Source organism: Aythya ferina (genome assembly GCF_964211825.1).
Source record: "Aythya ferina genome assembly, chromosome: 20".
NCBI classification, from domain to species: domain Eukaryota; kingdom Metazoa; phylum Chordata; class Aves; order Anseriformes; family Anatidae; genus Aythya; species Aythya ferina.
In genome coordinates this window covers 3973138-3987694 of record NC_140318.1, presented here as the reverse complement: position 1 = coordinate 3987694, position 14557 = coordinate 3973138, and the positions used below count along the sequence as shown (strand labels likewise).

The window sequence follows — 14557 nt, the reverse complement described above, 5'->3', positions numbered from 1 at the left end:
TAAGCAGACGTGCAGCCGTCGGACAGAAAGGACATGAACTGTGTCCTAACTGAAACCAGGACATACATCACAGCACGGAGGACATCTTCCCAAAAGCAAGGCACACCTGGTGCCTGCAGCTGCACTGTCCAAGGCACGCAAAGCCCACGCCCGGTGGCAGCCCTGCACCAGAGCTGCAGCAGCAGCAGCCGTCTCCTCCAGCCCTCTGCAGTGCCACCTGCTGCTGGAAGCCACCGAGGCTCCGCTGCAGTTCGGTTGACAGTTTTGGAACCCACTGCAGTCACTTCTTCCTGGCCTCAAAGGGAACTGAGCAGCAGCAGGCCACAACAGCAGGGCCTGCCTGGCCACCTCTCTCGTGCCCAGCAGTGAATGAGCTCTGGCAGCCCAAGGGGCCTACAGAAATGCACTCAGACACACCAGTCCCAGGCAGCTGGGGCTCCACTGCTTCAGAGACTAAAAACACTCCTCTAAGCTGTCCTAAGAGGGACAAAAAGTGGTCAAAACACAAAGCAGGGATAGCAGAGACCTTTGTTAATGAAGGTTACAGAGAAGGAGGAGAACAGAAGCAGTTGCTTTGAGAGATAACCAAGATACAAATGCAATCTTCATCTGCTTGGCAGGAGAGCCCAGCAGTCCAGTGAGGACAGCATAATCAGTGCTGTTTCACAAGCTGGACCACAGCAGATGTTGAGTAAAGACAAGGCAAGAGCAACACAAGATCACAGATACAACACGAGGAAAGGGAAATGATGGAAAGGATCTGGGGACAGCAACAGCAGGAGATGGAGGTCAATGGGATTTGCTGTAAGAGGTCATATCAGCAAGCTGGTCATGCAGGAGCTGCCAATGGAGAAGCGAGATGGCTCACTCAGGGCTGTCAGCACAGGGATGTGCAGAGAACTGTGTTCCTCTGCAACACCATCGTGTTCTGTTCCTGCTTCATTACAGACAGACAGACCCAGGGGAATACTCTCCCTCAAGCACTACGAGATGGCAAGGACATGCCTTACCCTGCTTAACTTGCACGTGGCCACCTGCTTTTGTGAGTGCAATCTTGCTGTTGTCAATTGGTCCAGGAGGTTCTGTAAGAGAAGAATCAACACGTTTAAAACCATTCTGCATTCCTTGTTGCCACCCAGTTCAGCTTATTTCCCATGCTAGTTCTCTTGTTATTTCTGCCCTGCCCTGGGGGCCCTGCAGGCAGTCTGGGTGGCTGGACTCCTCGCAGCCCCAAGTCGTTCCTGCCAGGTACAGCACTCATGGAGGAGGCACACCGAGCATACACACTTCTTGCCATTCTACCTCTCACCACCACCAGTCTCCAGAGGTCTCTGGCTCCTTACCATTATCTTTTCCTTTGACAAAGGCTTCCCACTCACGGAACCACTGCATGCTGATACAGTAGATGACACTTGGAGACTCCTCTGCCTGGAAAGCCTTGTTCAGCTGGGAGAGCAGAGAGATGCAGGAAAGATTTAGTCACTGCTGAGATCCAGAGGAGCCCCTTCCATTAACTGTAAGGCAGCCTTTCCACTCTTCAGAACTACCCTTTGTAATTCCACCACCTTCTTTGCAACCTGTTCCTGCTAACTAGAGCAGGCAAGAGACTAGGATGGCTTCAAGCTTTACATCTCTGCACAGTCACACACAACATTATTGTATTCCAGCTGTCCTTCCCCATGGTGTTAGCTATGCAGAACCCCAGGATGAGTCTCCTGACCGTGTTCTGAATTATGTTTGAAAAATGAGGGTGACAGTTTTCCACTGACTGCCTGTGACAGATCTCCATTTCCCACCTCAACCTTTTGCCATTACCTCCAGATCCTTCCCATACAAACCTTGATGAAGGTGTCGATTTCAATTCTCCTGCGTTTGGCAAGCGCTTCGATCTCCACTTGGCAAATGGAGCACACGTATAGATGGTTCACGGCAGGGCCGCCCCCAAACCTGAGCACAGGAAGAGAGGGAGAGGAATGCAGAACTGCAGGAAAATGGAAGTGCTTCCCAGCCCTGAATACCACACAGAGAGATTCTTACACTGCTCCAGACAGCGCTGAAGGAGATGCATCTGCAGCTACTCTCTGAATGGAGACTGCTGCCTTTATGCAACACAGAATGGGTTCTGGGACAATTTTGTTCTGGGACAATGCACTGATACAGCTCCTTTTGGTTTAGATCAGTAGGCTCTACCAAACACAAGTCTTTGCCAGTCCACACCAAGTACTTCATACTTTTAACATGCCATTGGAAGGCATTGTGTCTTCGTAAGTGCCTGAGATGGGAATACCCCAAGCAGACTATCTAATAAAACAAAATACATTGGGACAAATAACAAAATGGTAACGTTTACCTGTTGTAGAGATACTCCCACACGTTCTGGGGCAGAATCAGAACCAGGTCATCAATGTAATGGTATTTATTAGGAGGGATGCCTGCGAAAGAAAGGCAAGGAGGAGAATTAACCAGGGAACTTGTTATTGCTGGATAGACACAAATAGCAAAAAGAGAGATCTTCCTTGCTGAAAACTCCCTGATTCCAGAATCTGCTTCCTCTGGTAACAGAAGATCCTAAAGAGTTTATTGATTTTGAAAGCTCCTTGATTCACAGCCTCAATTTTGAATCAAGTGCTTCATTTCCAATTGGAGATACACAAACACAAGGGCTCCTAAGCATGATGGATGTAAGAGAACAGTAAAATGTGGTATCAGCTCCCTTCAGCAGTGTGTGCTCCATTGTCCAAACACTGAAGAACAACCTTGCTGATAGGGTAACACAGATCAACATTGTCTCATGTGCTTTCTACAGGTTTGTTTTTAAAAACAAGTAGGGAACTGAACGCTGTTGTTTCCCAGCACTAGCCATTCCTCCGGTCCTCTGATCAGCAGGACAATGGGGTAATTTTCTCATCTCTCCCTGAGCGGGCTGGAGCTTCTGCAAATGAAGCAGATCCTACTGAAGCACGCACTGTAACAGATCTACAGCTGAAGCTTTTTTTCTGCATTTGTTAATGCACCAGGCAGCAAAAAAGCATAGCTGAAAGTTGCTTTTCCCAGGTTCAGCAGCACCGTCTTACCTCCATGAGAGCACAGAAAGGTGTGATTGGTGATGGGACCAGGCTCAGCAAAGGTGTTGAATTTGTTGAGCCATTCTCGAGAAATGTAGAACTGGAGTAAACTGTGCTCCTTCATGCTGGCAAGGGACACGACTTTCTGACGCTCTCGCACAGCCTCTTCACTGCTTTTCCTTAAGGAGGGAAAGAAAGAGAAAATGAAGCAATTCCTGAATTAGTTTTCCACCAATATTTCTAAGTATTCTGCAGCCATGAAGAGACTGCTGCGTCTGGGGTGCTGCTCACCTGTAGAACAAGACATAGGCTTCTGCATTCTGCACCACGGTCTCATGGACTTCGGTGACATACTGGTCATCAAACTCGTACCACTGGCCATTGATCACGTTCTGACAGTAGGCTATGTAATGCCCACCTGCATCAAAAAGAAATACAACACAGCTGAGATTCAGAGTGCAGGTGGAACTCAGGCCCGGGGTAAGGTCAGCAGCACAACAGGATTAGCTGCTAGCAGAAACAGGAGAGAGAACAAAATAATAATAGTAATAATAATTCCTGTTCAGGCAGCTTTGCAGGAGCAGGGCAGTCTGTCACTGTCACCATGGTTTGCCTTCCTGTGAAAGGGCCTCTAGGCCAACCCATGGGTGAGGCCACAGCAGCTGCAGAGAATCTGTCAGAAGCTGTCGAGTTCACTTCTCAAAGGGCAGAGGCTGAGCAAGGCTGGGAAATGGAGGAGCAGACCTCACACTGCACTTGATCCCAGAAGAGGGATAGCAGAACACACTCTGCCTTGCTCATACTTGTCTTGTTCCCGTTCACCTCTGCCGCGTACTCCCAGGAAGGAGGACTTACTGCCTGCTGTGCCGTGATGGCAGATGACTGACAGCAGGTCGTAGGTGGTGATCTGGGAGACACACTCCTTGGCTAGGAAAGGTCGCAGGTCCAGCCCTTCCAAGGGGAAGGAGACGTGACTGTTGATCTTGAAGGAATACATCACCTCGTGCCGGAACCGTTTCAAGTGGATGCAGAGAATCTAAAAGACCAAAGACAGACAACAACAAAGTGCAGTTTTGCTGTGGGTATTCTGATCCAACAGCGTATCTCTGGGCATCTGATCTTTGCAAAGCTTTTTTTCCTTTTAGCCACAAATCCTGCTGGCTCATCAGCTTAAAATGGGAAAGTCTCTTCTGGTCTAGATATAGGATTTTGCCACCAAAACTGATACTTCAGTTCTACATCCAGCCTTACCTCCTCAAACAGCAGATGCTGAAAGAAAAGTAAGAAACAAAGTGCTCTTACTCACCTCTGGTAGCCGGAGGACTTTGCAGTACTTTACTCCATTCCTCAATCTGAGGGAGAGAGAAACTAGCTGTGAGAAAACTCTCAAGCAAAGGGATGCCAAAAGGCAAGGCAACTGTCTGGCTGCATCTTGCTCACTTTGAAATCCAAGACAAATGCTGACTTGCAGCAGCAACAAATTCAGGCTTTTTGCAACATCCCTCCCAAAGGAGGCACGACACGAGCGGTTTGTCACACCTCTTCTTTCTAATGCAGTAACTCCATTGCTGCCAAGCCATGTCCCTGTCCATACCCTTCTTCCTTTCTTTCTCCCCCTCTGAAGCAAGCACTTCTCCTACCTGCAGTCAGTGTCTCAACACTCAGTATGAGAAACTCAGTATAAGACAAGGCAGATTTTACATGACACTCAACAGAAGAAATGTCAAGGCAGAGGGTATAACAAAACGTTTAACCGTAGGATAAAGAAACAAATTCCAGAGGTATAATACATGGAAAGCAGACTTACTTTTTACACCGTTCACAACTGTACATGTTGTCCCCTGTAGACAAAGAGAAGAAAGTCGTTATGCAGTTACTCAGAGCACACAACTCTGATATGAATACATTTCCATCTCATGCAGAAAGATCACATTAAGTTGATCCTGAAACTCTTCTAAGGGTGAGAAGAGATCCAAATAACTATTTCCCTTAATAAATGTAGGCAAGAGAATGGAATCACCTAGGAGAAAAATTCACACAGAAGTGAATACAGCAAATTTTTTAAGTCCTTAGGGAATTTTTTAAGACTTAGGGAATGAATGGAGAAAGCAAAGAATCTGAGAAGGCAAAGGATCCGTAGCACTTAGAGACAACTAACAGCCATGTCTGCTCCATGTCTGCTCCTTGCTAAGAACAGTCTCATCTGCATTCAAAATGAACAAACAGCACCCTTGAGAGCATGGGAAAACTCATTTCTGCTCAGAGAAGCTGAACTATCAAGTATTGGTAGTGTCAGATCCTAAGTGAAATACTACAGCATGCCTTCCAGACTTAATCCGCCCCCCAAATGCATGTGAAACGCTGCAGTTTTTCTTGTTTCTGGCTGTCAGACCCCACCAAAGCTAACTCACCTTTCAGCTCATCCGCTGCAAAAAAGGCAGCAAGACAATCCTCCAGCGTCACAACAGGACCCCAAAACCAGCTAGGGATACAGGACACCACGAATCTGCAGAGGAGAGGAGATCAAGAGAAAGAGTTACACGTACAGCAGTTGGGCACTTTGGCTTACAAAACCCCACGTGGACGGGCGTTCTTCTAGCTGTACATCCTCAGCTCATCACACACCCTCATGGCACAGGGAAAGCACGATTTCTCCCAGCTGATAACCCTATTCTAATTGCTCAAACTGGAAGTGATTTGGAGAACTATACTGCTAATTCATTTGCTCTGGAGGGCAAGACAGAGCTAAAGGCAGAACTGAGGGATTATCATTTGCACACGAGATCTCAAGGTGAACGACAGAAGCAGAACAGCAGCTGCTGGCTTATGTGAAAAGGCCAAAACAGACCCGTGAGGTACCACACACTGTCCTTGTCCAAGGAACGGTTACAACTGGCATTTCTGCTGTAAGCACCACTGCCTAGGGACAGCTGCCTTCCAGCCACTGCAGGGCAAACCCCAGAAGAAAGAGGTCCCACGCAGGGAACACACCTCCGGATATACTCCATGATGAAAGCAATCCAGCCTTGTGAGGCATAGTTGTCCCCACATGCCCCTGTCTTAGCTGGCACGTTTTGGTAGATGGCAGAGTGCAGCTTGGCCAGGTCCTCCTTCCCTGGGATTGGGAGTGACAGGTCCTGGAACGTCTCCACTGTTGTAGAAACCTGGAAATATCCAAGAGGAAGAGTTCTGGGTTTCTTGTGCATGTAACGGAGCTGCGACCTGACTTTCATCATCACCTTTTATCACTGCTTGGATTTTGTCTGGGCTAGAAACCTGGCCTGGCGCTAAGAGAAGCTCTCTCTGTCTAATTATTGAATTGCTGTCAGCAGGAAGACTCCTGTCATGTTTGTGGCACTGGAATCTGCTTTCTGATGTGAATGTGATATTGCTAGACCAACTAAGTGACACAGATAAACAGACCACTATGGAGGCAGACAGTTTCTTGGCACAGCAGGTCTCTCACACCTCCTCCACCACCCCCCTCTCAACATTTTAGCTGGCCTCCAAAATGCATCCCACAGTATTTGGCAATAGGAGCTCCATTTCCAAAGAAGAGCTCTATGAGCTAGAAGACTGCTCTTGGACTGACAGCTACCAGGAGACTCACTCTGTCACAGGTGAGGCACTGCACCAGGCTGAGAATGGAGCCATCGAAGATGTCCGAAATCACACTGCGATAACGAAGTTCTTTCTTCTTTTTCCCAGAAGCCTGCATCTGGGCTGAAAGAGAGACAGACCATCATGTAGTAGCTCTTTCCCAGTCTCTGGTCTCATGCAGAGTCACACAGACACGCATTAACACAGGACAAGAACTGATTGATGCTGTGTGTTTTGCTCTAAGCTTTACACTTGACTTCCTGTCCCCCTCACCTGTCCGTGTATTTTGTCCCTTTTTTCCCCTCTAACATTTACCAGGTGTTCACCAGGTGTCTTGTGCTGGAGAAGACTGCACAGCAGGGACTGGCCAAACACAGAGTTTTGGTTAATCACAAACCTCCTTCCCTAGGCACATAGGCATGGAGACAGAGCGCTTTTCATCAGGCCAGAACATCTGCGGCTGTGCTGACCTCAGCCAAGGGGCTGGGGCACGGTTTTGGACAGAACAGTATTATTGAACAGCTGTAGGGACGGTGGTATAAGCACATGTCATTGTGCTTGCTGGCTACGCAATGCTGAGATTTTGTTCTGCAATTTGCTTGGGACAAAGAGGACAGTTGGACACAACAGAAACCAGGCTCTGAACTGTAACAATGCTCCCGGCACCAGACTGACATTTGCAGCTTAATTCTATTACTGTGAGCCCAAGACATCTAGGAGCCCAGAAGCTCTCTCTCAGTAAAACATCATCTGACACTTCCTGGACCCACGCGCTATGACGTGCGAGCCTGGCAGACAAACGTTTACACACGCTTCCCTAAAAGGACGGGGCTCGTGCCTAGGACTTCATAGCTTTATTTTTTAAACACAGCATGCAGACATAGACATGGAAATCATTTCATGCCCCAGTATGAGCATACTAGAACATCTGTTGTACCCAGAGAGTTACCTGTGGGTTTCCTGTAGTCTTTGCCTGGCATGATTTTATAAAGCACTGATATTCCAGGGGGATCAGCACTTCTTACAACTGCTAACCAAGGATCACGAAATCTTTCTTTCCTCTTTGAACCCCTCATCCACGTGCTCCCCTTTGCCTCCCAGCATACCCCGACCCCTTTGCACTACCTTTCTTGAGGACGTAGGAAGGTCCGAGCCTGGCAGGACTGGAGCGAGGAGGACTGCTAGAGAGCTTGGAGTGCATTTCGTGATGGACAGGACTGCAGGGGCGTGAGGAGCAGCGCACATAGGCATCGTTATCAGGTTCTGTTTGGGAAAAAGGGGAGGCAGAAGAGCACTGGTGAAAACCTGTTATGAAAATCAACTCTGTTAGAGTCAGTGTCAGCCCAGCTCTGTGTTCCAGCACAGAACCTTTCTCAGCACTCACAGTTCAGATGTTATGAATTGTCTTACTTGCATGGGTTGGCAGATACAGCTCTCAGTGCACTTATAAGAGTGCATACAGAGCTATACTGAACAGCTAATAATTATATATATAGAAAAAAAAAATGCTATTTTTTCACACTTGTGACTAATTAGGTTTTACAGCTTGCTCCTGTATCCCTAATCCACATAAACAACATTGCCTTCAGTGCCAGTTGGCAGAATAAGACTCTTACATAAAGAAGTGTTGAAAGATCGGATATGTTCAGTTCGGGGTGACTCCACACCTACATCTTAACAGCTGCTCTTTTCCCTAACACACCAAAAGGCACAAACTGTGCATCACCCTCTTCTCTCGAGTCTGTAGTCCAACATTAATGAACATTTTCTTCCATGTCTTTTTTCCACAGCCAACATTTCCCCAAGCCCGCCTATCAGATAAAGCAATGTATATACATCAAAACTTTTTCTTAAGTTAGGAAAATGCACAAATGCTGCATCTGCAGGCTTGGCAGAGGCAGCTATTGCTGCCTCAGGATGTAGGCTTCGCTCAGTTCCATAAGCACTTCAACCTGACTAAGCACCTCCCTGGCTCACTTAGGTTTTCTTACAGAAGCAAGCGTGCACTAAGGCAGAAGGACTGCCAGAGACACTGCAGAGAGTCTTGGATGTCAAATTTTTTGAAACCCACAGAAGGAACACACACATCATGTGCTGTGTGCCACTGCACTACACCACCACCCATGTAGGACAACACCACATCTCACAAAACACCGTGACTGGAAGAAGTTTATACCTGGTGTCCTGCATGGGCTGGCAGGACGGGGAGCTGGAAGCATCTCGGGTGAGGCTCTGCCATCCACTGGCATCATGGTAGTGTCCACATCTGCATCCTCGTCCACCTGCTCCGAGTTGCTGCGCCGATGGCCACAGGAGAACTTTCTGTCCTTCATCCTCTCTTTCTCAGAGATCCCTCTCCCCGCTTCATCCTGGATCAACAACTCTGTCTCTGCCAGGGAGCTGCTGCCCACGCTCCCTGTGGTCCGGCTTTGACCATCTCCTTCACCCCTGTCACTGCTCGAGTCACAGGAGAGGAACTCGTCTTCTGAAGGACTTCGGTCACCCTCTCGCTTGTCATCCTGGTCACCGGTATCCAAATCTCTCGTCTCTGCAACGATCGGTTCCTTCAGTTCCTCGTGGAGCTGGTCCATCAGGCAGCGCAGGAACTCCTGAGTGTCCTGAAAAGCAGCAGTATTTCCATGTTAGCATCCATCCAGAAATCGGGCAAACAAGGGACAAAAAACAGATACAGCTCCATTCACAGCCTCTTTCAATGCTGCCCACGAGTTATCCAGCTCCGTAACACACGGAGACCCTCCTAAAGCAGGGAGTTGGAGTTGTATTTTTACCTGAACATCTTCAGCTGAAAAACACAGAGGAAAACTAGAGAGCAGCTGCAACATGCAAACCACGACCTTATTTGTCAGGGTTTTACCACTGATAAGAAGCAAGAGACCAGGAGAAAGCCGAGGAAGGCAGCAGGCCATAGAAAACAGACTCCTAACCACAAAACAATTTTCATGAACACTGATGTCTGCTTATAGGAATCCCTCTCTTAGAGAGGGCAGATTAAAATCTTTAGTAAATAGGGAATGAAACCAGGCAGAAACCAAAGACTATACAGTCAAGGTGCAAGCTCCTAAATTTGCAATGCATTGTAAAAGAAGTGATATGTTGCCTTCAAAGGAACTGCTGAAAGCAACTTGGTATTTTGACAATTCCAGAAAGTTAATTATGATGTTTCTGTTATTTTAAAGAAGCTTGGCTTTCAGCCTGCCCTGTCTTCCTTTCAACTCTATCTCATAACAGCTAAGTTTTCCAATCCAATATACTTCACATCAAAGATAAATATAGAAATTCTTTCATTAATCATTATTTTTATCCTCTGTTTTGACTTGCTGTCAGAATCACAGTTTAGATATACTGTCTACTGTCATTTTCTTTTGTAAATTTTCAAATCAAACATAGTTTGATGTTTACATTTTATTCTAAAGAATAAACACTGGAGACCACGATAAATACTTCAAAGAAGAAGATACTATCTTTCAAATGAGATTTAGTCGGCTGTAATTCCCCAGAAAAAGAATATAGATCATCGGTATTTTTAGCTTCTCAGTACAGATTAATCCACGTTTCTCAGCTATAATATCAATAAACAATACCCAACTTATATAGCACTTATCGATAGATCTCAAAGCCCTTTATAGAGGAGGTCACCATCAATTTTAGAGGTGATAAAGCTGACACAGGAAGATGCACTGACTTGGAACCAGCAAGCCAGAGGCAGAGCCTAGAAGAGAACCCATTCTCCTGAATCCCACCCAAGTGCTCCATCAGATCACTAATATTGACACAAGACAGGCGTGACACCTGAGCTCAAGCTCTTCTGTCTATTCACAAGCACCACCATTGCAGGAAGGAAAAAAAAAAATCACCATCTTTGTAATAATGGCATGTTTGTGTTGAGGCCCCACCTGCTGTGCATAGCCTCGGAACATGGGGTTGACGAGTTTAATTCCATGAGATAGACTGCTTGGAACAACATAACTCGGGCTGTTTAAATATGGAGAAAAAAAGAAGTTAGTTTGCTTATCAGGCCTGGAGCCAGTTTGTGTAATAAGCAACAGAACAGGGTGTGGTCGCTAGTTAAAGAGGACAAAAAATAATTATGCACCTGCAAATCCTGGTCTTAGTTCCTCTATTAGCTGGGTGACATACAAATCAAGAGAAGGAAAACATCTTAGTCATTTCAGCCTATCCTTCCAGAGAGAATCGTCCCCAGAGCACATTTAATTTAAAGCTCTGTTCACACTTTGAATTGTCTCAAGTGATTCTCTCTATAGCAGGGTTTTGCAGTTAGTTACTCAGTTTCCTTTTGCAGCAGCACGTCTGTCTCAAAATCTGGGTGGGCTGGCCAGGGACCAGTAAATGAGGCAAGTCAAAACCAATACTAAATTGATATTTTTCTGCTTCAAAGTCTGCAGCCTGGTACATAAAGTTACAGTTCACTCTTGCTCTGCATCTTGCTTATCCCTTGTTAAAATCTAACCTGAAACAAACATCAGACCAGGAATCCAAATGGTATTGCATTTTTCCCCCTCAATCAATTACAGTTGCACAGAGCAGACGTTTAATTTCAGCAGAGCTGCATTATTTTCCACTGTGCTTTGAACTAGTCTAGAAGGTGAGCCACTAGCAAACACTTCCCAAAAAGCCACCTGCATTTTCCACTCTCTTTGGTAAAATCTCAGTGTCAGCTCTGTACCACTTTCTCCATCCAAATCATCAGTCCCTCTCCTAACCAAGAACAGTGCTTTCAAGCACCAGTCAGTCCATGCAACAGACTCAGAAATAGCCAAGAGAGTTCCATTATCCCACCATTTTTTCCTTCTCTGCCAACAGAAAAGGTATATATAAAAAAATCTCTTCCTTTTAAAAGTTATTAAGAATGTATTATTTTGATCACTGACAACAACATGCACCAGAACAGCATGTAGGATCTCCTAGATAAGGGGAAATCCATGCATACCTGTCTATGCAGGGTTTGACTGCCCTAGAAGGTGCCTTTATCACTGAAGATCCCACTTCTTTTTGCTGATGCTGTATTTCAGAACCAACATATACATGAAAACTGTCCAGATTAGATTAGGGAGCGACCACTCACCGTTTCTTATGCCAAACCTCAGACACCAGCTTCTGGTAACTTTTGCACAGTGCTGGTTTCTTATCTGTGCGGACCAGTCCACCACATTCCAGAAAAAACTGTGTGAGAGGTGGGCTACCAGGAAAAAACAAAGAATTCAGCACATAGAGACTTCTCTTTTGCCTCTATATAAGAGCAATCAAAACTTCAATGCATGTCTTTTTAAAAACATGCATAGGATACTGCTTTTAAATCAAGGGAAGAATTGATTTCAGATGCAGACTTAGTTTCTAACTTAAAATAGAAAAAGCTGATGTGAATCTGTCACCAGGTATAGAGAAGAGATCCTGAAACTAGTTTTCAGCAGGATGGCTACCGAATATTTTAGGATAGGAGTTGTTACAATGATATCACCTGGGAGAACAGAAAGAGGTGACATGCTTTCCCATGTGATAAATACATTTCTTTCACAGTGGAAAGAAGATTTACTTCCATTATTCATCTATACACAAGCCACGAGTTCACCCATTTCCTACTTTAAAACTTCTGTTTTCACTCATTTTCCTATGGTAAAACTTCTGGTTTCCTAAACACTAAATTTTTCACACTCCTTTTCATATTCCTTTTTCTGCACCTAGCCTGGCTGATTTCTCTTTGCATGACTCACAAAGGACTCAGATCAGAGGTGCCACTTTTGATATTTAGTGTAGTCTAGTAAAGACTCAACTGAAAGGCCCTAATGCCTACCAGTTAGAGAGAGCCTGAAGTGCTGCATTCATGTAGCAGGAGTTCCCAAGATTTTTCATTCCAGTAAGGCCTAAAGCACAAACAAGAGAAGCATGAAACTTTCCAGAAGTGCTGCTTTCTACATTCCTTCCCAAAGGAGAGGGAATCTGGCCCTTGCTAGGGAGGCTCTGCACTCTGCTCCTATTGCAGAGTTACCCTCACAGCCCTTTCATCAACTCGATGCAGCGTTACCTCTTGGTTTCAAATCATCATCCTCGGATTCGGATTCGCCTTCATCAGCCACTGCAATTGGAACGGCCTTCAAAGGGTGAGCAGGCAATGGAGAATCCTAGATTAAAGACAGAAAAATAAGCATCAGTGAGAGTCCTACTTCAGAAGATGAGTTACGAGAGGTATCATCTTATATGTAAATCTAGCCAGCCTTTAGAAAAGCACATTTGGGAGAGAAGAACCAGTTGTGCTGTCTGTCCTTCTCAGTAATGCACACAGGAAATAGAAATGATACAATTACTGCTTCCAGTGTGCATGATGAAAGAGGCATTGGGAATACGCAGCAGTGTCACAAGTACATGCGTTTCCAGTCTGACAGCTAAAATTTTGATAGGCTATGCAATGAAAATTAAGACGTTATAGCTGCTGTCATACCTCCCAGAAACAGATGCCCCACAGAAGAGGCTAGGAAAGGTTAGAAAAAAATCAAAATGGATATTGAATTCATTTGGAAGTCATGTGGGGAGATTCTGTAAGATAAAGCTATTGGAATATGACTACAGTTTGCCACCTTCAGCGAAAGAGTTCTTATCACAACAACAGCCTGGACAATAGTGGAAATTTCTTGGCTAATTTTGCAAGGGGTAAACAAAAACCCTGTTAAGCATCCAACCCTGCCGTGCTGCGTCACAGACCCACCGGTTCAGTGAACTTCACTGGCGGTGACTGCGGGTGCGCGGCCAGCCGCTGGTCCAAGAACACCTCCTTCTCACAGGCGTAACACCAGACCCGGAAAGTGGTCAGATTCACTGTCAGGTTGTGCTTTTTGGCCTAGAAATTGAAAGATGAAATAACGATTTGACAGCTGGCTCAAACTGAAGCACATGACCACCAGATTACCATAGAAGAGGATTAGGTAATGGGAAAAATCCAACTCTCCCTGTTTTAAGGTGGGCAGCAGAGAAAAGCTCACCTGTGCGTGAAGCGTGCTGTGGTCAGCAAAGGACTCCCCACAACCAACATAAGAACAACCGAGCTGGTGAGAGAAAGAGCAAAAGTACAGTGGCACAGCAAATTAAAACCTTCACAAAACAGTCTGCAACCCCAGTCCTACCAGCAGCTGCAACTTCAGAACTGATCTTGCCATTTTTCTAGCCTTTTTCTTTTTTTCCAGGGCCCAGAATAAGACAGAAATTTGGAATTGCTGAATTTAAGAAAAGAAAACCTGCAAACCCTACATGGGTTTGCACCTGTGTAACCTCCCCATTCCAAGGCAACTGCTCCAACAGGCAGCTCATTTGCCAAATCTCCAAGCATCTGGGCATTCCAGTGTAAAAATAAACTGCCCCTGCCCACCCTTGTGCCCTTTGTCATTCCTTTCTGCCTCACTGCCCTGAGCACCTGCCCTCTCTTCTAAAGTCTCACACTTGCAGCCTCCCTTCACAGCTGCCAGCAGAGGCAGTCGATGCTGGGAATGATATTCATTCCTAGTGGGGCTATTCGGGGGGAAATCACCTATGAGAAGCAAACTGTTAAATCTGAGTGTATTTTGACAGCATTAGCTTTTAATCTAGGGAGACTTTTTCTTGGAATCCATCAAAAAACAGTGCATATTTCTACCGTGAAGTCCACTCTTCATTTTTATTTTTCCCCTGGTCAAATACATCTTCTTTTTATATTTTTAATTAGATTTATATTGAAGAAAAGCCCCACCATATCATGCACACAAATAGCAAGCCATTTTTACCTGAAGACAAGCCCAGAGATTTGGTCCCACAGCTCCACATGACTGGCAGGTTCCCTGCATATTCATGATAAAAGAAGGTTTGTTTGCTTGTTTGTTTAAAGTAAT

The 14557-nt window shown here is 45.7% G+C and overlaps 1 protein-coding gene across 9 annotated transcripts in view; it reads right to left on the bottom strand.

The window, feature by feature from the left end:
• Positions 1 to 14557, bottom strand: part of USP20 (ubiquitin specific peptidase 20) — a 29945-nt gene that overhangs the window by 11507 nt on the left and 3881 nt on the right. For all 9 annotated transcript variants that reach the window (XM_084493958.1, XM_084493962.1, XM_084493959.1 and 6 more), the window contains exons 5-25: positions 14453 to 14506; positions 13679 to 13741; positions 13405 to 13536; positions 12727 to 12823; positions 12496 to 12565; positions 11770 to 11883; positions 10580 to 10658; positions 8842 to 9283; positions 7791 to 7928; positions 6676 to 6788; positions 6057 to 6229; positions 5477 to 5571; positions 4873 to 4906; positions 4372 to 4417; positions 3921 to 4101; positions 3357 to 3483; positions 3075 to 3244; positions 2351 to 2432; positions 1839 to 1947; positions 1344 to 1446; positions 1011 to 1082 (exon numbers count right to left, since the gene is read on the bottom strand). In XM_084493958.1, coding sequence (XP_084350084.1) covers positions 1011 to 1082; positions 1344 to 1446; positions 1839 to 1947; positions 2351 to 2432; positions 3075 to 3244; positions 3357 to 3483; positions 3921 to 4101; positions 4372 to 4417; positions 4873 to 4906; positions 5477 to 5571; positions 6057 to 6229; positions 6676 to 6788; positions 7791 to 7928; positions 8842 to 9283; positions 10580 to 10658; positions 11770 to 11883; positions 12496 to 12565; positions 12727 to 12823; positions 13405 to 13536; positions 13679 to 13741; positions 14453 to 14506 — 2494 coding nt within the window. The remainder of the gene's footprint in view (positions 1 to 1010; positions 1083 to 1343; positions 1447 to 1838; positions 1948 to 2350; positions 2433 to 3074; positions 3245 to 3356; positions 3484 to 3920; positions 4102 to 4371; positions 4418 to 4872; positions 4907 to 5476; positions 5572 to 6056; positions 6230 to 6675; positions 6789 to 7790; positions 7929 to 8841; positions 9284 to 10579; positions 10659 to 11769; positions 11884 to 12495; positions 12566 to 12726; positions 12824 to 13404; positions 13537 to 13678; positions 13742 to 14452; positions 14507 to 14557) is intronic.